This window comes from Schistocerca cancellata, chromosome 3 (genome assembly GCF_023864275.1).
Source record: "Schistocerca cancellata isolate TAMUIC-IGC-003103 chromosome 3, iqSchCanc2.1, whole genome shotgun sequence".
In the NCBI taxonomy this organism is placed as follows: domain Eukaryota; kingdom Metazoa; phylum Arthropoda; class Insecta; order Orthoptera; family Acrididae; genus Schistocerca; species Schistocerca cancellata.
In genome coordinates, this window is record NC_064628.1 from 840,959,142 (window position 1) to 840,985,527 (window position 26,386).

Genomic DNA, 26,386 nt, shown 5'->3' on the forward strand with positions numbered 1-26,386 from the left:
GATCATACCACTTCAGACGCTCGCCGTGGACAGACTGCCGTGGTCCCTTCCTGAGGGTGACTCACAAATACAAACGGAAGTGGCCAGAGGGGCAGCTTCCTATACCAACATGACAAGGGACGGACAGGACCATACTAAGAATAGAAACCTCTCTGCTTTTAGAAAGCGTAGCTACCTGTTCCGACGTTGGTCCTACTGTTCTCTAGCAGACAGGCTTGTCTGCTACCCTCAAGCATGCAACTAGAAATACATTTGCTCATTCATCCTCTCACACAGAAGGGAAGGGGGATGACAGTATCTTATCATATACAGCATATAAAAGAAAGCGGATGTAGGTTCCGTATGAGACTGTGTGACATGAATTACATATAAACTGTGTTTTAAAGTGTAGTAGTGTGACAGATCGTTCTTGTTTATGTGTAAAAGTAACACGTTCCACTACTCAGTCTCCTCCCAGATAGTCCGCCGCTCGTGGTCTCGCGGTAACGTTCTCGCTTCCCGAGCACGGGGTCCCGGGTTCGATTCCCGGCGGGGTCAGGGATTTTCACCTGCCTCGAGATGACTGGGTGTTTGTGTTGCCCTCATCATTTCATCATCATCCAGGAAAGTGGCGAAATTGGACTGAGCAAAGATTGGGTAATTGTACGGGCGCTGATAACCACGCAGTTGAGCGCCCCACAAACCAAACATCATCATCATCATCATCATCATCCCAGATAGTCAGAAACGCCACAGTAAATTTAGAAGAGGAATTTATGCCGTAAATGACAACAGATTTAAGAAATTAACATGAAAGGAATCCAGCAGAGACCTTTCAAAGTTTCGTTTTGTTTTCCAACTGCCCTAGTTGGTGCTTAACTTTTTTGGTCAGTCAGTGTATACCTCACAGCAGAAAAGCACTGTAATGCCAAGAACCCATACGTTACTTTGGGTGGCGATTGAGGGCACGTCGACGTCGACGTCGGGATGCTGTGGACCATCACCCCATGACGTGGTTGAATAGTGGCCCGGTGAGTGGATGCCTGCCTGACGTCCAAAGGCGTTGATAAAACAGTATTAAAGAACTAAACATTTATTGTTGGACAATACACAAATGTGCGATAATGTTGCGCTCTGCCCACGGCAGCAGGACAGGACAGAAGCATTGACGCTCCACCAGCAATGAACCGACACCAGCGTGCGGCCCACGTGGACGCTGCAGTGACGACGGCAACGCCACAAGATCACGAGTCGCCTGCTGACCTAAGGCTGACCCATCGGACTCGGCATGAAAGGCGGAACTGTTACTAACAGCGTCTAAAATTACAAAAAATTGTAAACAGCAAGATGAGCTCATGGTTGACCAACATAAGTCTCTCCTACAGACTGTCGAGCTGCAGACTAAGATATCTACATTGAAAAATGAGCAATATTTACACGGCATTGGCCCATGCCTGTTATACTACCGTGCTGGTTTCTTCGCCACAGCTCATAACATCGCTGCGGCCTCGACATGGGGAAATTAGGATATCTGAGTTGTAACTGCTCTCACTTTTTGCAACTCCATAATATAGCGTAACTGCTCTCACTTTTTGCAACTCCATAATATATCACCTGGATTGCCCATCTTTTGTACAGGGTGAGGTAACCACCTCGTGGTGTGCCCGTAACATCTGTAATACAAGCAATATGAGCCCCTTGTTGAAATTCCTCCCAGTTATGGCTTGACAAGCTTTCCTCTGCTCATTGCGTAATTGAATTTTTACAAGTACCACCAGATACATTATTTTGCGATGGAACAGTACGCTCTCCGTCAAAAAATCTGTCTCGTATTTTGCTCGAGGTTACCTCTGGAAAATGTTTAACGTACATACACAACTTATTAATTACAGAAAATAGTCTTGGTTTCTTCCTTACTTGTTGGTTGGTTTGGGGAAGGAGACCAGACAGCGAGGTCATCGGTCTCATCGGATTAGGGAAGGAAGGGGGAGAAAGTCGGCCGTGCCCTTTGAAAGGAACCATCCCAGCATTTTCCTGGAGCGATTTAGGGAAATCACGGAAAACCTAAATCAGGATGGCCGAACGCGGGATTGAACCGACGTCCTCCCGAATGCGAGTCCAGTGTCTAACCACTGCGCCACCTCACTCGGTTTCTTCCTTACTCTAGTCTGGCTTGACCCACGTGGTTATCAGGTATGCTCTTACTCCTAAAACATTATTTTCTCCCTTCTGTCGAGAAGACTCATGTCCTGCAGAAGATACACTCCTGGAAATGGAAAAAAGAACACATTGACACCGGTGTGTCAGACCCACCATACTTGCTCCGGACACTGCGAGAGGGCTGTACAAGCAATGATCACACGCCCTCACAGCGGACACACCAGGAACCGCGGTGTTGGCCGTCGAATGGCGCTAGCTGCGCAGCATTTGTGCACCGCCGCCGTCAGTGTCAGCCAGTTTGCCGTGGCATACGGAGCTCCATCACAGTCTTTAACACTGGTAGCATGCCGCGACAGCGTGGACGTGAACCGTATGTGCAGTTGACGGACTTTGAGCGAGGGCGTATAGTGGGCATGCGGGAGGCCGGGTGGACGTACCGCCGAATTGCTCAACACGTGGGGCGTGAGGTCACCACAGCATCGATGTTGTCGCCAGTGGTCGGCGGAAGGTGCACGTGCCCGTCGACCTGGGACCGGACCGCAGCGACGCACGGATGCACGCCAAGACCGTAGGATCCTATGCAGTGCCGTAGGGGACCGCACCGCCACTTCCCAGCAAATTAGGGACACTGTTGCTCCTGGGGTATCGGCGAGGACCATTCGCAACCGTCTCCATGAAGCTGGGCTACGGTCCCGCACACCGTTAGGCCGTCTTCCGCTCACGCCCCAACATCGTGCAGCCCGCCTCCAGTGGTGTCGCGACAGGCGTGAATGGAGGGACGAATGGAGACGTGTCGTCTTCAGCGATGAGAGTCGCTTCTGCCTTGGTGCCAATGATGGTCGTATGCGTGTTTGGCGCCGTGCAGGTGAGCGCCACAATCAGGACTGCATACGACCGAGGCACACAGGGCCAACACCCGGCATCATGGTGTGGCGAGCGATCTCCTACACTGGCCGTACACCACTGGTGATCGTCGAGGGGACACTGAATAGTGCACGGTACATCCAAACCGTCATCGAACCCATCGTTCTACCATTCCTAGACCAGCAAGGGAACTTGCTGTTCCAACAGGACAATGCACGTCCGCATGTATCCCGTGCCACCCAACGTGCTCTAGAAGGTGTAAGTCAACTACCCTGGCCAGCAAGATCTCCGGATCTGTCCCCCATTGAGCATGTTTGGGACTGGATGAAGCGTCGTCTCACGCGGTCTGCACGTCCAGCACGAACGCTGGTCCAACTGAGGCGCCAGGTGGAAATGGCATGGCAAGCCGTTCCACAGGACTACATCCAGCATCTCTACGATCGTCTCCATGGGAGAATAGCAGCCTGCATTGCTGCGAAGGTGGATATACACTGTACTAGTGCCGACATTGTGCATGCTCTGTTGCCTGTGTCTATGTGCCTGTGGTTCTGTCAGTGTGATCATGTGATGTATCTGACCCCAGGAATGTGTCAATAAAGTTTCCCCTTCCTGGGACAATGAATTCACGGTGTTCTTATTTCAATTTCCAGGAGTGTATTTCCCTAAGCCACTACCTACTCCAGTTTTACATGCTATTAAGGCAACAATATTTCCCGCTTGCTATTAATGCAAGGACAGACGATAGAGCCAAAATACTAAATTAGTATTAGGAACGAAATAAGTCGCGAAACAGATAGTACTGTGCGCGGTCGTTTTGTTTCACGTTTGTGCAGAGTTGAAAGGAGAGGTGTGCGGTTCGAGTAATCTGCAAGCCGCTACGGCGAGTAAACTGCTTCACCCGCTGTGGGCTGGGCCTTTTATGTCTTGACGTTGCGACTGGCGTTGTCTCGACTGTCAAGGAGCAGACACTCTCTCCAAGAATGTAAACAGCGACGAACAGAGGAAGCTGTAAAATAAAATGGCATTTCTTGTCGAGCCTTCAAAGCGGATGTTATATTTAATTTATATTGTATTCTTTCATACCGTTAAAGAATTCTGATTTAAACAACCTTCGCGCTGTTCTGCTTGCAATAACGTTGATAAACCCCTTTGTAAGCTGTTGACATATTTGTGCTTTATTTAACTCCTCACGATATATGATGTATATTTTCATCTCGTCAATCAAACGATACTTGGTCTTAATCAAGTGCGCTTCATCTGACCAGTTATCTGAGTTAGCGGCAGTTTTCAGCTCATCAACACATCCTCATTGATTTACGCAGAAAGGAATTTACCAGATTAGCTGCAACAGGATCAGTAGAAGGGAAAGGTACTACTAACTCGGCTCGAGCACTCTCATTAATAGCTTATAGAGTGCCTGCTTGTATTCCAACGTAGCGTTGCTTCTGCGTCAACGCTGCAGTCGCTGCGGTGTTTCTGGCTTTTGTGTAATCTCCGTATGACAATAAAAAAATGTATGGGGGCAACGACAATAAACATACAGCCGGGGAAACAAGTAGACTAATCTTTGCGACGTGTTACGAACCAGCGTTATTCAAAGCTGCACGTGCTTCACGTAGCTGACACTCCCGTCTACACAGAAATTAACGCCCTGCTAATTACGGTACTGGCACCTCACCGATCGCAAATGCCACTCCCTAGAATTACCCATGAATTGTGAGATCTCCGCAGGTTACTGCAGTTTCGTACATGTCACTTTTAAATTCTTATGGACGTCCTGTTTACTAATCACAGCTGTAACACAGAAAACAAAAAAGGCCGAAAAAAATGAGTCAGTCACCAGCCCGTAGTGCTGGACTGCCGTCTGTACTTGCGGCTGCGATGCTGGCCGCAGCTACACTTCCGACGTTACGTTTGGTGGCAGTTGTGGGCAGATCGACGTCACGATGCATTGTACCACAACCCCAGGACGTCGGTGAATAGTGGCTTGGTGAATGGATACCTGCCTGATGCCCAAAGGCGTTAGTAAAGCAGTGTTAAAGAAACAAAAATTTGTTGTTCTACAATACACAAATGGATCGATGACGTTCCAAACTGTCCCTGACAGCAGGGCGGAAGCAGCGTTCGCCCCATCAGGAATGTGCCGACGCCATCGCGCAGTCCTTGTGGACGTTGCAATGACAACGGTGATGACATAGGATCGCTGAGGAGGCGAGAAGACTCTGACCATCAATCATGGTGCCAGTGGCAGTCAGCAGCAGCCAGCAGCCCCGTGTAAAGTGCCGGACGGGGTGGCCGAGCGGTTCTAGGCGCTGCAGTTTGGAACCGCTGCGACCGTAGCGGTCGCAGGTTCGAATCCTGCCTCGGGTATGGATGTGTGTGATGTCCTTAGGTTAGTTAGGTTTAAGTAGTTCTAAGTTCTAGGGGACTGATGACCTCAGAAGTTGAGTCCCATAGTGCTCAGAGCCATTTGAACCAATTTTGAACCCGTGTAAAGTGTGTGGAATCGTGCTGAGTCACGCCAAGGCAGAGGAGGCTGCCCACAGGGGCAGTCTGCACTGCTCTCTGGCGGTCAGTCTACTGGTCACAGAGAACTGTAGCTCATTTACACACCTGAAAATGGTGCGTACATCTACGATGTTACATTGACATCCAGCTGTGTTTTCAGGGTGCTTCACTTTCTTTTCATGCATTGTATATGTAGATTTAATGGACATTTTCATAGAAGATGTGTTCAAATTTCTCTTCACAGGCCTCCAGACACCAATGCACATTCCACAACATTGGCTGCCTCTTTCATTCAGATACACCAGGACTCATACAAATGGCGCCACAGGCAGCATTCTCAGATGTACTCTACATACATGGCGCCCATTCGCCTACTCATTCTAGGAGAAATCCAAAGGGTTCAGGTCCAAAGAGCGAGTGGTCCACGCACCTGGATCACCTTGTGTGATGTGTCGATTGAGTAGGGTGTTCTCGAACCATTTCCACATCGCGCCAGGGGACTGGGCTTGGGCATTGTCACATAGCAGTCACATAACTCTTCATGTTAGCAGAGGAGCTTCTTCTAGAGTGGAGCCATTGCATCACAGAGGAGTGCAGATATGTCTCACTCAAGAGGCATTGCAAAAGGATGTCCAGTCATTCAAGGTGATCACCAAAAATTCCTTCCCACACATTGAAGCTAATCTGGTCCTGATAGTGTCCATCAGATCAGGAGGATTCTGTGTAAGCTAAGTATGGCTGTTGTGGAACTTTGTATATTGACTCCTACAACCATCAAAAAGAAACGCGAAGTATGTCTATTTAAAAAAGCTGATAAAAATGCTCTTAATGCCTTTTTAAGAGGCAGTCTGCACTCCTTCCGATCTGATCGTGTAAGCATAGAAAAGTTGTGGAATGATTTCAAAGAGATAGTATCGACAGCAATTGAGAGATATATACAAACATAAATTAATAAGTGATGGCACTGATCCCACATGGTACACAAAACGGCTCAGATTGCTGTTGCAGAAGCAACGAAGAAAGCATGCCAAATTTAAAAGAACGCAAAATCCCCAAGACTTGCAAAGTTTTGCAGAAGTTCGAAATATAGCGCGTACTTCAATGCGAGATGCTTTCAGTAAATTCCATAACGAAGCTCTGTCTCGAAATCTGGCAGAAAACCCAAAGCGATTCTGGTCATACATAAAGCACACCAGTGGCAAGACGCAGTCAATACCTCCACTCCGCGATAACAACGGTGAAGTCACTGATGACAGTGCCACTAAAGCAGAGTTATTAAACACGATTTTCCGAAACTTCTTCACCAAAGAAGACGACGTAAATATTCCTGAATTCCAGTCAAGAACAACTGCCAAGATGAGAAACATAGAAATAAATATCCTCGGTGTCGCAAAATAGCTTAAATCACTTAATAAAAGCAAGGCTTCCGGTCCAGATTGTACACCAGTCGGGTTCCTCTCAGAGTATGCTGATACAATAGCTCCATATTTATCAATTATATACAACCCCTCGCTCACAGAAAGATCCGTACCTGAAGACTGGAAAATTGCTCAAGTCACACCAATACCCAAAAAGGGAAGTAGGAGTAGTCCGTTGAATTACAGGCCCGTATCACTAACGTCGATTTGCAGTAGGGTTTTGGAACATATACTGTATTCGGACATTATGAAGTACCTTGAAGAAAACGATTTATTGACGCATAGTCAGCAGGGATTCAGAAAATATAGTTCTTGCGAAACACAACTAGTTCTTTATACCCATGAAGTAATGAGTGCTATCGACAGGGGATGTCAAATTGATTCCATATTTTTAGATTTCCGGAAGGCTTTCGACAGCGTTCCTCACAAGCGTTTTCTAACCAAACTGCGTGCATACGAAGTATCGCGTCAGTTGTGCGACTGGATCCCTGATTTCCTGTCAGTAAGGTCACAGTTCGTAGAAACAGACGGTAAGTCATCGAGTAAAACAGATGTAATACCCGGTGTTCCCCAAGGAAGTGTTATAGGCCCTCTATTCTTCCTAATCTATATTTACGACATAGGAGACAATCTCAGTAGTCGTCTTAGATTGTTTGCACATGATGCTGTCATTTACCTTCTTGTAAAGTCATCAGATGACTAAAACGAATTGCAAAATGATTTAGATAAGGTATCTGTATGGTGCAAAAAGTGGCAATTGACCCTGAATGAAGAAAAGGGTGAAGTTATTCGCATGAGTACTAAAAAAAAAAAATCCGCTAAATTTCGATTACGCGATAAGTCACACAAATCTGAAGGCCGTAAATGCAACTAAATACTTAGGGATTACAATTACAAATACCAAAATTGGAACGATCACATAGATAATGTTGTGGGTAGAGCCAACTAAAGACTGCGATTCATTGGCAGAACACTTAGAACGTCCAACAGGTCTACTAAAGAGACTGCTTACACCACGTTTGTCCGCCCTAATCTGGAGTATTGCTGTGCGGTGTGGGATCCGCATCACATGGTTTTGTATCCCGCCTGGAAGGCGGCGCGTGGGTCTGCTCCTGAAAACTTAAAGGTTGACCGAATGAAGGAAGCGAGTAGGAGCAGGTGAGGTAAAACACGTCGGTACTGCAAGTAAGTAAAAGGGGTTTACTAGTGTATAAACATAGCCAACCTGATTACATAACTTTGTACAGATGAGCACGTAGGTGCGAAGCCTTAGACCCGTCGTAAGTAGTGCAAAGTCTCTATACCAATCGAAGCTGGAGCAAAGTGTCCCAGCCGTCTGCTCTTGAAGAACTGTGCGAAAGTGGAGAGGCGCTCGTAGAGCTGCACAGCGTCATCTAGAGGGCGCTGTGGTCGGCGAAGATCTTCCACTCTCGTAGTGCCAACCTAACAATGGGCGCCTACGCTGTGACATCAGATTTATCGATACCACAGATGGGACTGACGGATGACATCGAAAAAGTACAAAGAAGGGCAGCTCGTTTTGTATTATCGTGAAGTATGGGAGATAGTGCCACAGACATGATACATGAATTGGAGTGGCAATCATTAACACAAAGGCGTGTTTCGTTGCGATGGGATCTTCTCATGAAGTTTCAAATCGGCAGTTTTCTCCTCCGATTGCGAAAACATTCTGTTGGCACCCACCTACATAGGGAAAACTGATCATTGCGATAAAATAAGAGAAATCAGGGCTCGCACAGAAAAAATTAAGTGCTCGTTTTTCCCGCGTGCCGTTCGAGAGTGGAACTGTACAGAGACAGCTTGAAGGTGGTTCATTGAACCCTCTGCCAGGCACTTTATTGTGAGTAGCAGAGTAATCACGTAGATGTAGATGCCCAAAGGAGTCTGCTTCAGGTTGCCCACAGTGGACTTAAATTGAGCAGCCAAATCCTCTTAGCAGGTATCTTTATCTCTCAATCTTCTATAAAGGCGCTGCTCCTTTGAACACTCTCACGAATGCAGCATAGCTTCTTCTCTTCTGCAGTGTCATCCCTGGTGTTAACCTGAAACACACAAAAAGTGGCCACATTAGTATGTTGAAAGAAAACATATCATTCCAACAACAGGCATTGAGGTCTAGTGTTGTTGTAGCATGCCTATGTTGTGGGTGTGTCACTTCTGTGACATCAGCAGACATCTCCTAGACATAACGTATTCTAGCTACCAGATGGAGGTCTACCTTCGAAAAATTCTGAGGTAGGTTCCGTGCAAGACTGAGAGTTCGACTGGGTCATTACGGTTAGACTGAAGTCTGTGCTCCATGAGCTGAACATTAATGATGCTTGCATACAGCACTATGCTGTCCACATACAGTAGAAGCGCCAAGTAAAGATGTGTTGGCAATCAGCTGGGCACAGAGTGAACGACAATGTATCAAGCATCAGACCTTGTGGGACCCCAAATAGGACCCACTGCACTGAGGACTGAAAGTGAGTTCATGGATAGATGCCATATATCGTCAAGGCGTCATTGTCCAAAGACCTTGCTGCGGTCTTGCCTGATGTGCCTTCCCACGGGCTCCCTGCAGTCATTGTTCTCTGCGAAACAGAACTGTAACATCTCTGCTTACCATGGGTCTTTCTCTTTTCTTATTGAAGCAATTATGGTGCTCATAGATCTTTACAGCTTCTAGCAACAAATAGGTATGATGATTCCTTTTCACAGATAGAACTGTAGTCCAAGATACAACACTTGGAATGTGCTTTGAGGAGCGTATTCCACAATAGACATGAAAATGTGATGAAACCCAACACACGGCAAAGAAGAAACCCTGAGATGGTCTTTCTGCCATACATCATCAGGGTGATACACTTTGAAAACATAGTATAAAAATAGTACAGGAACTGACTAAGAGAATCAATGAGTATCTCTGACCAGCTAAAGACAAATTGGACCCCCTCACAGTATGAGACACTTACTGAATGGCATGCCATTGCAGCAAAGTCTATGTTGGAATAACAAGACCATAAACTCAACTGCGTGCTATGATAGATGAAGGAATCAGCCAGTGTTGAGCAGCCATTGAAAAATAGAGACTTTTTATAAAATTTGCAAAAACTAAATTTCCATCTGTTGAGAGAAATTAGAATTACCTGTTTGTTCTGAAAAACCATCAAGGTCTGCAAGCAAGACAACAACTTCAGTAAGACAGACAGAAGCCTTATGTTAGGTGAATGTTGGATTCCTAGCTTAAAGAGAACAATGACTACAGGTAGCTAGTGAGAAGGCGTGCTGCTGATGACCAGAGAAAGGCCTTCAAATAGTGGTGCCACAAATTATGTGACCCCAATCTGTAGCTGAATTGTGTCTGTTGTGAGCAGTGGAGGATAATTCTTTGAAAATGCCAGCCACACATGCTGGGAAAACCTCAAATTACCAAACAAACACTAGCCAAATAAATTGAAACAAGTGTCTCCAAGTAATACATCAAGAACTAAATTTGAAAATTTCACGTTGATGATACAGGTATTGTAAAGGTAGTATATCAAAATAGGATGGATAGTAGGAATTTTGAGATGTGGTAATAAGGTGAACAAACTGATAATAACATTTTTCATGGAGAGGCAAGTCCATTGTTAATCAGTGTTGGACATTCTGCAGCTGAAACAGGAATAAATAGTGATTTTTCTGCTGAGTGTTTCACATGTTCACCTGATTTCTTTTTCTCGTATGTTGCCCTAATATTTCGACCTCTACATACCTGCTACATCCAAAATTCTCTCTAGTCTGTTTTATATATTTTAGTCTTGGTCAACCTATACCATTCTCCTTATAGTGATGCCGATCAATTTGTAGAGTGTTTAGATAAACTTATTCACAGTACAGAAAAATATACCAAACACAAGACAGTAATTTTAGGAGATTTAAATTTTGATGTAAGGAAGAAAACACACAAAAATACTAATTTGCTTAACATGCTAAGATCCCATAATCTCTTCTGTGCAAATTATAGTCCCACAAGACAACTTTCTTGTCTCGACAATTTTATCACAAATATACATAAAGATGATTTTGAATTGGGACTCCTTAATGTCGACCATCTGACAGATCACAAAGGTATATGGGTAAAACTAACAATTAATGAAACAATGGGGGATTGTGAACCAACCCAGTATGTCAGGTTATTAAATGATAAAAGCATAAATAACTTCAGGAATAAGCTGAAGGTACTAAACTGGAATAATATAATATATGCTTCCAACAATGTTGAGGAGGCTTGTAGCAGGTTTGTTAGTACTCTATCTGACATTTTCAATACCTCCTGCCCAATGGTTAACAACGAAACAAAACTATGGCAAGAAAGCATGGTAGAACTACTCCACATAGGTGGTTCACACCATATTTACAGAAGCTAAGATTAATGGTTTTGATATGCTATGATAAGGTAAAAAATGGTAGTGTTGACAATGCAATGTATGTTAGCCTCAAGAGACACTACAGATCACAAATCAGATTAGCAAAATGTGGAGCAAGTGATATCTTCATTAAAAACTCCAATAATAAGTGTAAGGCTGCATGGAGGGTAATTAAAGCAGAATTAGGTACAGGTAGTTATAGTGTAAAAGTTACAACTGATGTTAATGTCACCCCAGATGAATTTAACCTCTTTTTTATCATTGCAGCAAACCCTAATCCCTCACCTCCTCATAAGAAGAGTTCAAAATCAAATTCACAATCTACTTATATAAACCAGTTTTTACAAAACTTTGCTGATACTGTGACAACCTGTAATTGGGGACATGTGGAAATAAGTGATGTAATTAAACCAGTGGCAAAGTTAAGTGACTCCAGATCAGAAGATATTTATGGCCTCTCAAATTTTGTGATTAAAAAAATAATCGACTTGATATCATTCCCTCTCTGCACACTCATAAACTGAGTATTTGACAGTGGTATTTGTCTAAAGAAGACAGTACTAATTCCATTACACAAAAAGGGCGATAAAAACTGCACTAATAATTATCATCCAATTTCTCTGATACCTATTTTTTCAAAAATAATCGAATATTGTATACAAAAGAAAATTAACATGCATTTCTCAAATAACAATGTACTGACTAAGTCTCAATATGGTTTTAGGGCCCAGTTATCAACAATTAATGCTGTTGAAAATGTTGTTTCTATTGTTCAATCTTCTTTTGAATCCAAATTATCTGCTGAAGCCACACTAGTGGACTTAAGCAAAGCATTTGATTCTGTAAACCACACAATACTGCTGGAAAAACTATGGTGTTATGGCATTAGGGATCTGGAACTCTCCCTCATTAAATCATATCTCAGTAATAGAAAGCAAACTGTAAGCTACAATGGTCAAAAGTCACAGCTACTGAATGTCACTAGAGGTGTACCCCAAGGATCAGTGCTTGGGCCATTACTGTTTATAATATTTATAAATTACCTGCCCAGCAATATTCCATGCAAATCTGTGCTTTACGCAGATGATACAACTTTCATCAATTCAGGGAAGGACATAAATAAACTGAAGGAGCAAAGTAAAGATTTTCTCAGATTATCCAATATGTGGTTCGAAGCAAATGAGTTAGCTATTAACTATGAAAAGACTGTAAATATATCCTTCAGCTTATCCAATGCTGATGTTGAGTACACTTCTACCAAACTTCTTGGCATATACTTAGATATGAAATTAACCTGGCAGAGTCACATAGACAACATATCTCGAAAGCTTTCGCGAGTTATCTATCTACTGAAAAAATTACGCACCTGTGTTTCTGAAAGCCTACTGATTAATTCCTATTATGCATTCTTTCATTGCCATATTAGCTATGGTATTCTTCTATGGGGTAATTCTCCATGGTCAAGGAAAATTTTTATTTGGCAGAAGAAAGCCATCAGGAGCATCTCTGGGATTACCAAAAATAACGTATCATGTAGGTCATACTTCAAAGAATTACAGATAATGACAGTCCCTTCTCTTTTTATATACAGCTGCCTTTTGTACATAAAAGAAAACTTTAACAGTTACAACCTTAGGCAGTCCGTTCATAATCATAGCACCTGTCAAACATTTAAGATAGACATACCAACAACTCGACTCAAGAAAACACAAGACAGTTATGAATACATGGGAATAAGGCTTTTCAATGCATTACCTGTGCAGGCACATTGTGCCTCTCTTAATATATTCAAAAGTAAGACTAAAAAATGGCTGAAAGACAAAGCTTTTTACAGTGTTAAAGAATTTGAAAACTCTTCAAAAATAGACCTGACTTACGAAACAACTTGCAACTCTGTTTGAACCTCTTCCTAAGCTTTTTTTGTCTCTGGAGTTCCACATTTAATTGTTAAACATGTGGAGAAATCCTTATGTATGAAATGTATTTTTTTTATTATGCACATTCTTTAAAATGCACACTTTAGTTATGTGGGATATCTTTATGTATCAAATGTATTCCTTTATTATGTATGTTCTTTTAAAATGTATACTTTAGCTTTGTGTGATACCTCACAATAGTTATATTTCTTAATATGTAAATTGTACATTGCTCATGACGACATCGATTGCATGCAAGTGGTTAAAGATGGATAAATAAATAAATAAATAAATAAAATAAATAAATACTAGTCTTCCCCACTATAGTGCCTTCCAGCATCTTGCTAACTACTCTAGGATGCCATAGCAAATGCCCTATTAACCACTGTCTTCTTCTGGTAAGCTCTTCTGTAGATTTCTTCCCTAGCGTTTTCAGTGATTTATTTGTCCACTTAATTTTTCATGTTCTAAAATGGCACTGCACTTCAGCTGCTTCCAGTTTCTTCATTGTGGATTCCTAATGTTCCACATTTCATTTTGATGCAATTCTATGTTTGTGTTGTATATTATCAGGAACTTCTCCCTTATTACTAAATCAATATCTGATCAACAAGATCTTTTTACACCCAGCCAGAAGCGCTGTGTCATTTGTGAACCTTAGCATTGCTGTCTGTCCCCATTACACTTCTATTCCTCTTCCTACAGTTTCTTTCACTTTGTTAGTTTTCCAGTAGTAGAGATAACCTGCAACCCTGTATATGATTATTAACCTGGTTATAAACTGATGTTCCACAGCAGCTCCAACTTTGTAGCCTCTTGCTGAAAACTGTTTACATTTAGAACTACATTGAGGAATAGCAGATACAACACCATTATTTAAGATTCACTTATTTGCACATTTAATCTGATAAAATCACACTTGAGCTATAGCTGGTCTTCCATACATTTGTCATGTAATTAGCAGTTCATTGGTGAGAACTTTGTTAATAACTCTCATCTGATCAGTCCATTTGCCTTAAAGATGATGACACTAGTCAACTAAATTAGTGACACTATAAAGGGATACCAGACAGAGGCAGAATAATTCATCAATAGTCTTTTAACAAGTTCAAAGCTGATGTTCCTCCTCACCATAATTCTACAACTAATCCCATACTTTAGATACAATGATATGGAGATGTTGCTCAAAAAAGAATTCTACAGACTTCAACATTGAGATGCTAATCGGTCAGTAGCTAGGTTTAGATGGGTGATTCATTGTCTGGAGGGGATCTATAAACAGGAGTGCATGGATATTTTGAGAAATTAGTGATTATATTTTAGTTTATAACAATACATAGATTGGATTTAGTCATACTGTCAACCTATATAGCCTAGCAATAATCTTAACTGTATATTAGATGATTAGAAAAATATTAAAGTCAAATGTACTATTTGATTGATACTCTGTATACCTAATGGTGAATTAATTAGTTTCATGTAAATTTCTCAGGTTTGCAATTACTGTAATGTATGCAAATTCAGGTTACCTTATCAACAAGATTGAGGTTACGGATATGAAAGTAGCTAGGATGATTGCAGGTACTAGTAGATGAGAACAATGGCAGGAGGGTGTCCACAATGAGGAAATCAAAGAAAAACTGGGAATGAACTCTATAGATGTAGCAGTCAGGGCGAACAGGCTTAGATGGTGGGGTCACGTTACACGCATGGGAGAAGCAAGGTTACCCAAGAGACTCATGGATTCAGCAGTAGAGGGTAGGAGGAGTCGGGGCAGACCGAGGAGAAGGTACCTGGATTCGGTTAAGAATGATTTTGAAGTAATAGGTTTAACATCAGAAGAGGCACCAATGTTAGCACTGAATAGGGGATCATGGAGGAACTGTATAAGGGGGGCTATGCTCCAGACTGAACGCTGAAAGGCATAATCAGTCTTAAATGATGATGATGATGGTGATGATGATGCAATTTCTTTATTGGTGACTTATTTGGATAATCAAAGACACTAACCAGTTTAGATAAATTACGCCAACAACAGTATAATTTTAAATCTGGGAAATAAACAAGTGCACATGTTCAAATAACAGAAGAATTTTTTGGCTTATGCCAATTTTAATCAAGAATAATTTATAACTTAATGAATTTTCAGAGAAAGGAGAATGGTTATTGGAAAGAACAAAATTAGGTCTTTCTAATCAGCTAGGTCTTTTTGTGAATAAACAGATACTAGCTCATACTATATTTATAATCACATGGCCTGGGAACAATTCCAACAACCAATTTATCTTGAAAGAAAATATGTCATGCAAAACTGACTATATCACTAGAGTCAGCTGCTTGTAAATTATAATCTGAATAATAAGAATGTGTAAAATATTGCATGAGTAATTACTTGGCAATCTTGTATACACATGGTTTATGCTTTACATGTATAATTGGAGTCAGTTGAAATACAATAAAAAATTAGTTTTACAAAAAGTAGTATTGTAGCAAAAGGAATAATTCCACCTTGCTATATTTCACCTGGGTTACTACCCTACTTTCTTAATATGAAAAAGTATTTCTTGGCCCTTCACTATTGTTATTGGGTACTCCAACTTGGGTTTTCAGATGTTGCAGATGCTTTGTCTCTTTGATAGACTAGTAGCAGGAAGATAAGTTGCCGTGAGAGACAACTGAATGGATTTGTGATATGGTATTATTATATGTAGCATATTATGCTCCAAATATAAAGGGTTTATTGTATTTCAGTTTCTAATTTCTTAAGGCTAGGTGAAAAAATTAGCAACATTTTCTTCAATAACCCTGCATAAGAGCCATGTGGCAGCAAATTAAAGTTTTTGCATGAACTATAGCTGTTTCAGTAGGATAGGTTCTGGACAGTGAAAAAATGCCAGTAAAAAACAAAGTTCATTCTATATTGACTTTATTGTTTATGAAAATTTTTACCATCAACAGTTCACTTCAGAATGATTATAGGTCAGAAAATTTTCCTGACTTAAACAAAAAGTGCTTCCAAGTTTTTTCTGAGATTCCAACCCTCTTTGGTTGCCTTGTTGGAATTTTAACAACTTCATAGCTGTAGCATACTGCACTACTTATATGTATCACTATTACTACATGACTCATATGTTCTTCATAACTTATGCACAATTTCAGTGCAGTAATGTGTTCATTGTAAATAAGTATTATAGTAGTTCTATTACATGTTTATTACCTTACAAATAAAAAAAACTTTTTTATTTTAAATTCAGTGCATTAGTGTTTGTAAAATGATTCTTTCATATAGTGTTCATTAAAAAAAATGATGATCATTCCTCTTGGGACCTGTGGAATGGTACATTATCTTATTTGTTTGAGTTGTAAATATTTGTCATGTATTATTGTTTTTCTGACATGTTCTACATCCTGGAGGACCTCCTTACTATGGATCAATTGGAATGAAAGTAAATCTAATCTAATCTAATCTAACAGAACATTTCATCTAGGGCTCATCAGAACTGAAGCAAAATAACAGACTTCATGCTTGTGCACAGTACATTTTTTATGGTGGTTATAGTCTTTCCTATCACTTCCTTTGCTTCAGTTGCCAACAGTCTCACTTGCTGCTGAAAACCCAGTACTTATTTCTCACCTTTCCACCTGGTTTCTCTGTTCTCTTGGTGATTTGTCTTGTTATCTCAACTCTGCCTACTTCTACAGAATGTTTCACCACAGTGAAATCAACAGAAATTACAAAAGTTACTTTATAATCAAATTTGTGTCACATTGCCTCAAAAATACAATAATTTATGAAAGCTGATATTCAGGTGCTAGGTAATGATGATAAGTCTCTGTTTTATTACCCAGGGGCGGCCTTGAAGAAGATGGTTTCTTTGTTGAGGACAATGGTGCAATTTGTGGGACAACAGAGTGGGGTCCATGGTCGGAGTGTTCAGTTTCTTGTGGAATAGGTTTCACCATGAGAACAAGAAAATTCCTGGACAGAATGGGTCGCAAGAAATGTCCACATGTATCATTGGTGGAGAAAGACAAATGCATGCTTCCTGAGTGCACTGGTCCACCACCTCCACCTGAATTTGTAAGTAACCAACATTCACCTGTAATTCTGCCTCCCTGTAAGGTAAAACCCAATCTCAAAGAAGATTGATTGGAGTAAACCAGTTTTACACATTACTGATGTTATTGTAAAATTGTAGCCTTTTAGTGCCAGGCTTTTAAGTTTTCCTGTAAAACCTGTCTATGATCTGGTCTACTTGTCATACCTCCTTTTCTCTCTTTTACATATAAATATGGCTCTTTCAGATTTTTAACCTCAAAATTTAGCTGTGCAATATATTTAAAAACGTGAGCACACAGTATATGATTTCAGCTGATAGAATTTAATTTTACTTCCTTGATAATACTTACAACATCAGCATCCAAAAATTAATTTCTCTTATTTTCAGTTTTGATGGATGCTGTTGTACTAAAACTTGAAATATGTGCTCTATTTTTAAATACTTTTTGTACACTGAAGTGCCAAAGAAACTGTTATAGGCATGCATATTCAAATTCAGAGAAATGTAAATAAGCAGAATACGGTGCTGCAGTTGGCAATGTCTATACTCGTATTGTAAACTGTTGTAAAGGAAAGATGAGTTGATCACAATGCAGGCTGATATAACAAATATACGACCTTAGTAAAAACAGATTAGTGTGGCACAAAGGCAATCTCCATTTTATCCGTAGGATTTGCCATTTTGATTTGACCCCTTATGTGGTGTCCTGTGGTACTGGTATGTAAGGATTTCAATATGTATCAGGACTGCAGACATGTTTCTGCAAAATAAACAAACAATTAATCAAAAACTTTATATTTTTGAGATGATAGTCAAAACTTTATGATCATCCCTTGTATTCTCTTCAGAATTCCCTCCCCCCTCCCTATTTTTTAACCTGTAATTGATTCATCATCATTGTCATTTATGTCTGTGTCAATGATTCCAGAATCTTTCTGAATTGCAAGCAATCACTCAGCAGACAGCAACAAGAATGATTAATAGGCATTCATCTCATTAATTTTCACCTGTTTTGGGACTGTTTCACAAAAGTGAATGATTCATGCCCAGTTTTGTAACCAGTTGTCAGGCTGACATACTTTTCTACCTGTTGTGATAGATCCAATATACAAACATTGCCCCCCAAGCAGCTGCTGTGAATTACAATATGCCCTGCATATAAATCTTACAGTTGTAGCACTGCTGGTGCCAATCTCAGCTCGGTGCCCAAAGCAACATCCTTAAATTGACTATGGGTAGAACACGGTTTATGCACTCCATTATATTTCTACACTTCCTTTTCTATTAACAGGATGCTCAGAATAACTTATCCCATGCTTCACAGTTGCTGCAGGGTATTTCACTTTTCTATTGTCTTTTGAATTCCTGAAGAGGGAACCTATGAGTGCTTCATCGATTCAAGTAGAATGCTGTGCATCCCTTGTCAGCATCAGCATACAGCAACTCTTACTTTATTTCAGACTGATCCCATGTGTCCAGTGACAGCCTGGAGTGAGTGGAGTCCTTGCAGCGCTTCTTGTGGCAAAGGAGTGAAGCTGCGTACACGGCTTCTGCTGGTGCAGCCTGAGTTGCAGGAGAAGTGCAGCACACGTGTCGAGCTTGTGCAACAGCTGCACTGTGTAGAGCTCCCTGACTGCACATTCGATATGGCTACAGCCAAACGTTAGTCCTGACATTTTATAGTTTCAAAAGCATAAACTAACCTTATTAATCTTATTTATGGATTCTTCCATTACTTCTTGGCAGAACAATTCCATATTAAGGTTGAATAACAAGTACACTGTTTTTGTTCTACTGACCTTATTAATATAACAGTTCAGTTAAATTCACTGAAATAAAATGCTTGCTGTGATTCATTACATTGTAGATTCAACATTTCTGGATAGCCTGAACCAATATTGTTCATGTTATCTTGGTAATATGAAATGCCACAGATCCATTCATTTCGTTTCAGTGCAATGTTTGGAAATCAATGACAGTGAAGGTTTGAGTAAGGGCTGGAGGTGTGATCAAATAGCTCAATGGTAAAAGTGGCTGCTCATGAAAAGTGGGAAATCCAGGTTCAGCTCAAAGTCTGGCACAGTGATATATTAATACATAATAAACATTTCTTTTCCTGGAACACTCGTTCTCCAAATATCTGAACTTTGGACTTCAATTTGGTCTTACATGCTACTCATTTCAAAGATAAAGTCATGAATAATAAAATATATAAAGAAACACAATGGTTGCTGTAGATTTCAAGACGATCAGTTCACAAAAATTAAATAGGGATAATGTCTTGCCAATGTCTGCAAGTGGCCAATGTATCCACCTCGGCTGTAGCTGTGTTATACCCTGCTGTGTCTTTCTCTTCAGAAGTTCTATCCACAAAGTTTCTGTTTAGCTTGAAAAAATGAAAATGAAGCTGTGATGGACTGCAGCATTTAATTAATATAGTATAGCCATGTGTTGAAACAAAGTCTGTGGAAAGCATAGATCAAATCTAAGTCAGAAACTTTCTGTGTATTAGTCATGGGAGTTTATCACTTTGTTGCCATATTTCATACATTTTACACAATAACGCATTAATTGCTGATAATTACAGAATCTTTTTCTGAATTCTCAAGCAGATTCATCTGAAAAATGAAAGGTGTAAGGTGTGTGGGTGCATAAATTATCATCAAGTGTTATCTCTCACTATCAATGGAAATGCAGATGTGAAACTGTTGAAATCAATTGATTCTTCTTAGAAGACTGATGAAGAACAAGACAAAAGAAGGCATTAACTTATGATTGTGATAGTACAAGAAAAATAATACCACTCATTTTGACTATGTCATGAGAAACTCTTGATATAAAGTATAAAAGGCAAATACATACAAGGAAATGTAACCAAGTTCACCAAAATTAATAACGTACCAGTGCAATCACCTGGTCAGAGTCAAATGTTACAACTGATATTGCAGGAACACAAGATGAGATCTCAAGTTGAGCCAAAAGGAATATGGACTGCATTGAGATATATACATGGATTAAGTGTGAAATACAAATTTGAGAGCCACAGCTAAAAAGAAAATTAAAAGAATTTGTTGACAGATGAGGAAAAAAAGAATGACCTGGAAAAAACACTTGCAAAACAATAGCTGAATGTATCAGGGTAGAAAAACAGGCAATACAGTATTATGTTCTGTGTGATAAGATAGAAATGAGGTAAAAGTAGATCAATAAAAGGCAATGGCATGTAGAAGAGGCTGCTGTATTTAACCATGCTTGAATGATTAGAGGCAATTGCAGGCTGGAGTAGCACTTTGCAGATCAAAGTCCTGAAGTGCTGGCAATGGCAGAGAGAATCCAGGAATTCATTGGGAAAAAATCATCCCAGTCACTGCAGAATGCCAAGCTGATATTCCCTGGTTTCTCTTAACAAAATCAAGGTAGTTATTACATGACACTGGAATTATCTGATGAAAGTATAGTGGTCATCAACATAAGAGGTGATTAGAATACCACAGTTCTTTACTAGGCATGTGTCTGTTGCAGATGGTGTGCTCCTGCCTTCCTCTGGCCCAAAATGCTACTCATTCATCCAGCTGTATTGGAACTTACCGTTTAACATTAAATCCTAGACATGATGAAAATTCGCATATTTCACATGTAACAACTGCTGCTAGTACCTTAAAAACCATCTTTGTGATTAGCTATGTGCCTTTCCTCATTTTTGTTTGTTGTTTCCATTGTGGAATTCCAGTTATTGCAATATTTTTTTTAAAAAAAAAATGGCATTTTCATCGGATACTAATTTTTATGCTCCTTATGTCTAAAACAGTTTTCAGTGAACAGTGGAAACCCCAGGTTGGAATGTCAACAATATTTGGAAATGGATAGATTGCTACTCACTGTAAAGGGGACCGATTGATTTGCAGACAGGCACAATGAAAAGACTGTTACACATTTGGCTTTCAGCCAAAGCCTTCTTCAGCAAAGAAAACACACACACACACACACACACATTCACACTAGCAAGCACACATAACACACACATGACCACTACCACTAGTAGCTCGGACTAAATGAGACCGTCACATGAATACCAATCTGGAGTGAGGCATGGAAGGGGGAGGGACAGCAGCGTATGGGTGGTGGGGAGAGAATATCGCTGTCTGGCAGGGCAGGTGGATGCATTGGCAGAGGGTGGTATAAAAAGAGCATGAGAGAGGGGGGGGGGGGGCAGGGGGTGAACCAACAGTGAGCAGAAAAGGAGAGGAGCCGGGAAGGGAAAGGACGGATGGATAAATTGGCAGAGAGTGGCACACAAAGAGGAAGAAGGAATGTGAAAAGGGAGAGAGGTGATAGAATGAGGGGGCAGAAACTGTTGAATAGGGGGTGTGGGGACAATAGGTCCTTACCACACATTCTCTGCTCCTGAAGTTATTCCAGCCTCAACATATGTGTTGAGGCTGGAATAACTTCAGGAGCAGAGAATGTGTGGTAAGGATAACTCTCATCTATGCAGTTCTGAAAAGTTGGCAGTGAAGGCAAGAATCCAGATGGCCCAGGTTGTGAAGCAACCATGGACATCAAGCATGTTATGTTAAACTGCATTCTGTGCCACAGAGTGGTCTGCTTTGCTCTTGGCCACAGTTTGGCAGTCGCCATTCATCCTGATGGTCAGCTGATTGGTAGTCATATCAATATAAAAAGCTGGGCAATGATTGCAGCAGATCTGGTAAATGACATTGCTGCTTTCACAGATGGCCTGGCCCCTGATGGGGTAGGCTGAACCTGTGATAGGACTGGAATAAAAGTGCTGGATGGGTGGATTCGGCAGTTTGCACCTGGGCCTTCCATAGGAATATGATCAATGTGGCAAGATGTTGGGATTTGGAGTGGCATAGGGATGGACTAGGATGTTGTGGAGGAGGGTGGGTGATGGAACACCACTTCAGGAGGGGTAGTAGGATGTCCCTCATTTCAGGGCATGATTATAGATATTCAAAGCCCTGAGAAAGGATGTGGGTCAGTTGTTCCAGACCATGCTAGTATTGGGTAATGAAGGGGGCACTCCTTTGTAGCTGGTCCTTTGGGAGTGGTGGGAGGATTGAGTGTGTTTGAGGAAATGGTATGGGAAAGCTGTTAGCACACTAGGTCTGGATGCTAGTGCCTGTCTGTGAAGGCTGTGGTGATACCTTCACCATACTGGGACAGGGAGCTCATGTCATTGCAGATATGCTGCCCACAGATGGCAAGGCTGTATAAGAAAGATTTTTTGGTATGGAAGGGATGGCAACTGTCAGAATGCACGTACAGTTGGTGATTGGTTGGTTTAATGTGGACAGAGGTGTGGATGGAGCCACCAGAGTGGAGGAGGTCAACATCTAGGAAGGTGGCACACTGGGTTGAAGAGTTCCAAGTGAAGCAGGTGGGAGAGAAGGTGTTGAGGTTGTGAAGGAATGAGGATAGGGTGTCTTGGCCTTGAGTATAGATCATGAAGATATTATCAGTGAACCTGAGCCAGATGAGGGGTTTGGGGTTTTAGGAAGCTAAGAAGGTTTCCTCTAGATGGCCCATAAACTGGTTGGCTTAGGAGGATGCTATATGGGTGTCCATGGCTATGCTGTGAATTCGTTTGTATCCCTTCCCTTCAAAGAAGAATTAGTTAAGTGTTAGGATAGTGCGGCAAGACCATGGGCACGAGGGATGTCAGTGTATAGTGAAATGGCATCAGTAGTGACCAGTAGGAAACCAGGAGGTAAAGAAGTGGGGATTGTGAAGAGTCAGTGAAGGAACTGGATGGTACCTTTGACATGGGAGGCTAGATTACGGGCAATTGGTTGGAGGTGCCGGTCAATGAGGGCTGAAATCCTTTCAGTGGGGCCACAATAACCAGCTACAATGGATTGTCCAGGATTGTTGGATTCGTGAATTGGGGGGGGGGGGGGGGGGATGTAGAAGGTGGGTATGCAGGGTGTCACAGGGGTGAGGAGAGAAATGAATTCAGGGGAGATGTTCTCAGAAGAGCCTAAGGCTCTAAGAAGGGATTTTCATTGCACCTGTCTGCGACTCAATGGGTCATCTTTCTGGTGAGTAGCAATCTATCCTTTTCACAATTTTCATTTATTATTTCATGATTTCTAATAGAATTTATGACTACCTTCATGTGACTGAACATAATATCTTTACACTATAATGTGTCTCAAATTTATTTGGACGGTTTCAGAGGTGTGTATGATGGAGCCAGAACCAGGAGTATGTCGTGGGTACTTTCAACGCTGGTATTTTGATGCAAGAAAGGGGATGTGTATTAAATTCATCTATGGTGGTTGCAGAGGAAATAGAAATAATTTCCTAACTGAGAAGGAATGTCAAGATTCGTGTAATGTTATTCTTGGTAAGAACAGTTGTCCATCTTCTCTTACTTTTGTTGGGAATTTCTTTCAGGTTTTGTTTACATTACAAGCTGATTTTCATGGCATTTACCTCTCATCACTTGAAATTTGCCTTTGTTGCTCATCGCCAGTCCATATTTCAGATCTCTTTCTGTGTGTGTGTGTGTGTGTGTGTGTGTGTGTGTGTGTGTGTGCGTGTGTGTGCGTGCGTGTTTATAGACACGCACATAGAAATTATATGCATTTGTGATGGCAACATGTTCTAAATTCAGAATATGTTTTTTGTTACGTATCTCAGTGTTGATTTTAACAATTAATTGAAAGTAATTGTCAATAATATCTTGAATGGTGAAAGAGCTATTTCCATCACAGAAGAGATTGAACTATGTTTGATACACCAGCAAACTAGGGATATGATTGAACTACCTGCTTTTTTAATATATAAAAGTTCTCACAATAAAAGCATAAATTTAGAATTGACGCTAATATAAAATGTATGTAATTCTACTTCTGTTCTTAATTTTTAGGAGGAGCACCTGTTCAACCACCAGCTCAGTTTAGTGCCCTACAACAGGATGTGCAACAAAACCAAGAAAACACTATTCAAGGTGCTCCTGTAAACTGCAGGCTTTCTGCCTGGTCACCCTGGAGTAGATGCAGTGTAAGCTGTGGATATGGATTCCAAACAAGGCAGCGCAGGATTCTTGTAAGTTCACAGATGAGTGACTAATGAGTGGGTGGGACAGTCTAGGAGTCTGTTTTGACTATGTTATAACATGTTTTATGAAATGATATCATTATATTCAGCTGAGTAGTGCATACTGGCGTGCGCGCGTGGGCGCGTGTGTGTGTGTGTGTGTGTGTGTGTGTGTGTGTGTGTGTGTGTAAGAGAGAGAGAGAGAGAGAGAGAGAGAGAGAGAGAGAGAGAGAGAGAATGATCTGTGATCTGACTCAAGAGAACTGATAATAATCTGTTACAATGAAACGAGCATGGATGAACACTGGTCCGCCATATTTTGCACTCACTTACCAAACTGAAGGATGGCTGAAATTTACATTTTCATTCTTTACTCTGTTAAGGGATGGTTTTCTATGGATATGTTGTAAGACCACCAGATGATACTTGCAGCAGGAAACAAATGCATTCCTTATTTATTGTGACATCCATAGCCACAGCACTAAACACATACACAAATTTATAATTTTTAGAAAAGTAAAGATGATAGTTATGTACTAGGATGTAAATGCCTAAAAGTTACATGCTCTCTCTTACCAATATCAAGTAGAAAATTAATAATTTCCAATCATTCAGAGATAAATAGAAAGTATTTCTCATTAACAATGCCTCTTCTCCCTAGTTTTTGATGTAAAACATATTGCTTTGACCTTCTAGCTCCCATGTGCATCTTCTGGCACTTTACTGGAGTTATGTAAGCACCAGAAGTGACATCATTGATGTAATATCTCAAGTAAGCACCAAACGTGACACCACTTATGTAATATCACATAACACAATAGTGTGGAGCTGCTAACCTCTGAGCATCAGTACATGTCAGCTCCACAAATTGTGTGCCATTTTACAACTAGTACATTGTTTTTTGCTACTACTGTCTATCCTTGATTTGCATTATTTTTTCGTACTTCTTCTTTTCTATTTCCTCCTCTCACTTATTATTTCTCTACAGCATTTATTGTCAGTTTTCCTTTCTTCCCTAACTCCCTGTCCCCAACAACACTCTCTCATCTCACATTACAGAGGTGCATTCTCACAGGATGCAATCTCTTAGAACTCAGAAGTTCCTTTTCTGCTACATTTTTCTCTGTGCTTGTTTTTCATTGGCGAATAAGTCCTAAAAGCCTGAAATTGTAATCTGATTCACATCACTGCCAAATGATATCCTATATTTTTTCCATCAATCATTGTAGTAATGTTTTGAAATAAATGTTTCAGACACAATCACAAAATGGCGGTCGGAGATGTCCAACGAGGTTGGTGAGAAGAAAAAGGTGCTTTGCTGGAGTGTGTCCTGTTCCAGATTCATAATTTCATTATGATTTCGTATGGAGTTTTCTGATAAATGACAAATAGTTTCCATTTCTTACAAAATGTTATTTTATTTTGCTTCTATGACAGAAATAATAAAATAATTGTATTACTTGCATACTGCAAGAAAAAAATGTTTTTAATTTAGATATACTACTACTTTTCTGAAGGCAAAAATGATTTTGATGGCCATATATTTTTTAGAAATTTGAAATAATTTAGTATATGATAATGTTACCAATTATGAATTTTGTATGTCAAAGTGGCTCTTTTTACATTTTGAGTTCTTTGGCATCCACTCCTTGCGGTACGATTTAAGTAATTAGAATGATGTACCAGCTTGATAGAGTTTTGTTTAAAGTTACCTGGACTTCAATAGACAAATATATGAAGTAAAATATATTTCTATTTTACAATTAGAATTAATAAAATAGTTTTTATAATTACTGTTTATATAATAAAGACCTCAAAAAACATGACGCTTTTTTTTAATTGAAGATCAAGTTTTTATAAAAAATTTGTGGATACTGTAAATATGAAATAAAACTACAGTTTTTTATGATGGATTGTATTTTCTCTTAAAAGAGAAGCTACTTACTGACATCCAGTGACAATAATCATATGAATCATCAAGACATGTCAAAGTGCAGAAT

At 40.7% G+C, this 26,386-nt stretch overlaps 1 protein-coding gene across 1 annotated transcript in view; it reads left to right on the top strand.

Moving 5' to 3' along the window:
* Positions 1 to 26,104, top strand: part of LOC126175894 (spondin-1) — a 211,238-nt gene extending 185,134 nt beyond the window's left edge. Inside the window, exons 10-14 of the mRNA XM_049922950.1 lie at positions 17,110 to 17,341; positions 18,782 to 18,983; positions 23,521 to 23,691; positions 24,217 to 24,395; positions 25,641 to 26,104. Coding sequence (XP_049778907.1) covers positions 17,110 to 17,341; positions 18,782 to 18,983; positions 23,521 to 23,691; positions 24,217 to 24,395; positions 25,641 to 25,733 — 877 coding nt within the window. The 3' untranslated portion in view covers positions 25,734 to 26,104. The remainder of the gene's footprint in view (positions 1 to 17,109; positions 17,342 to 18,781; positions 18,984 to 23,520; positions 23,692 to 24,216; positions 24,396 to 25,640) is intronic.
* Positions 26,105 to 26,386: the final 282 nt, after the last annotated feature.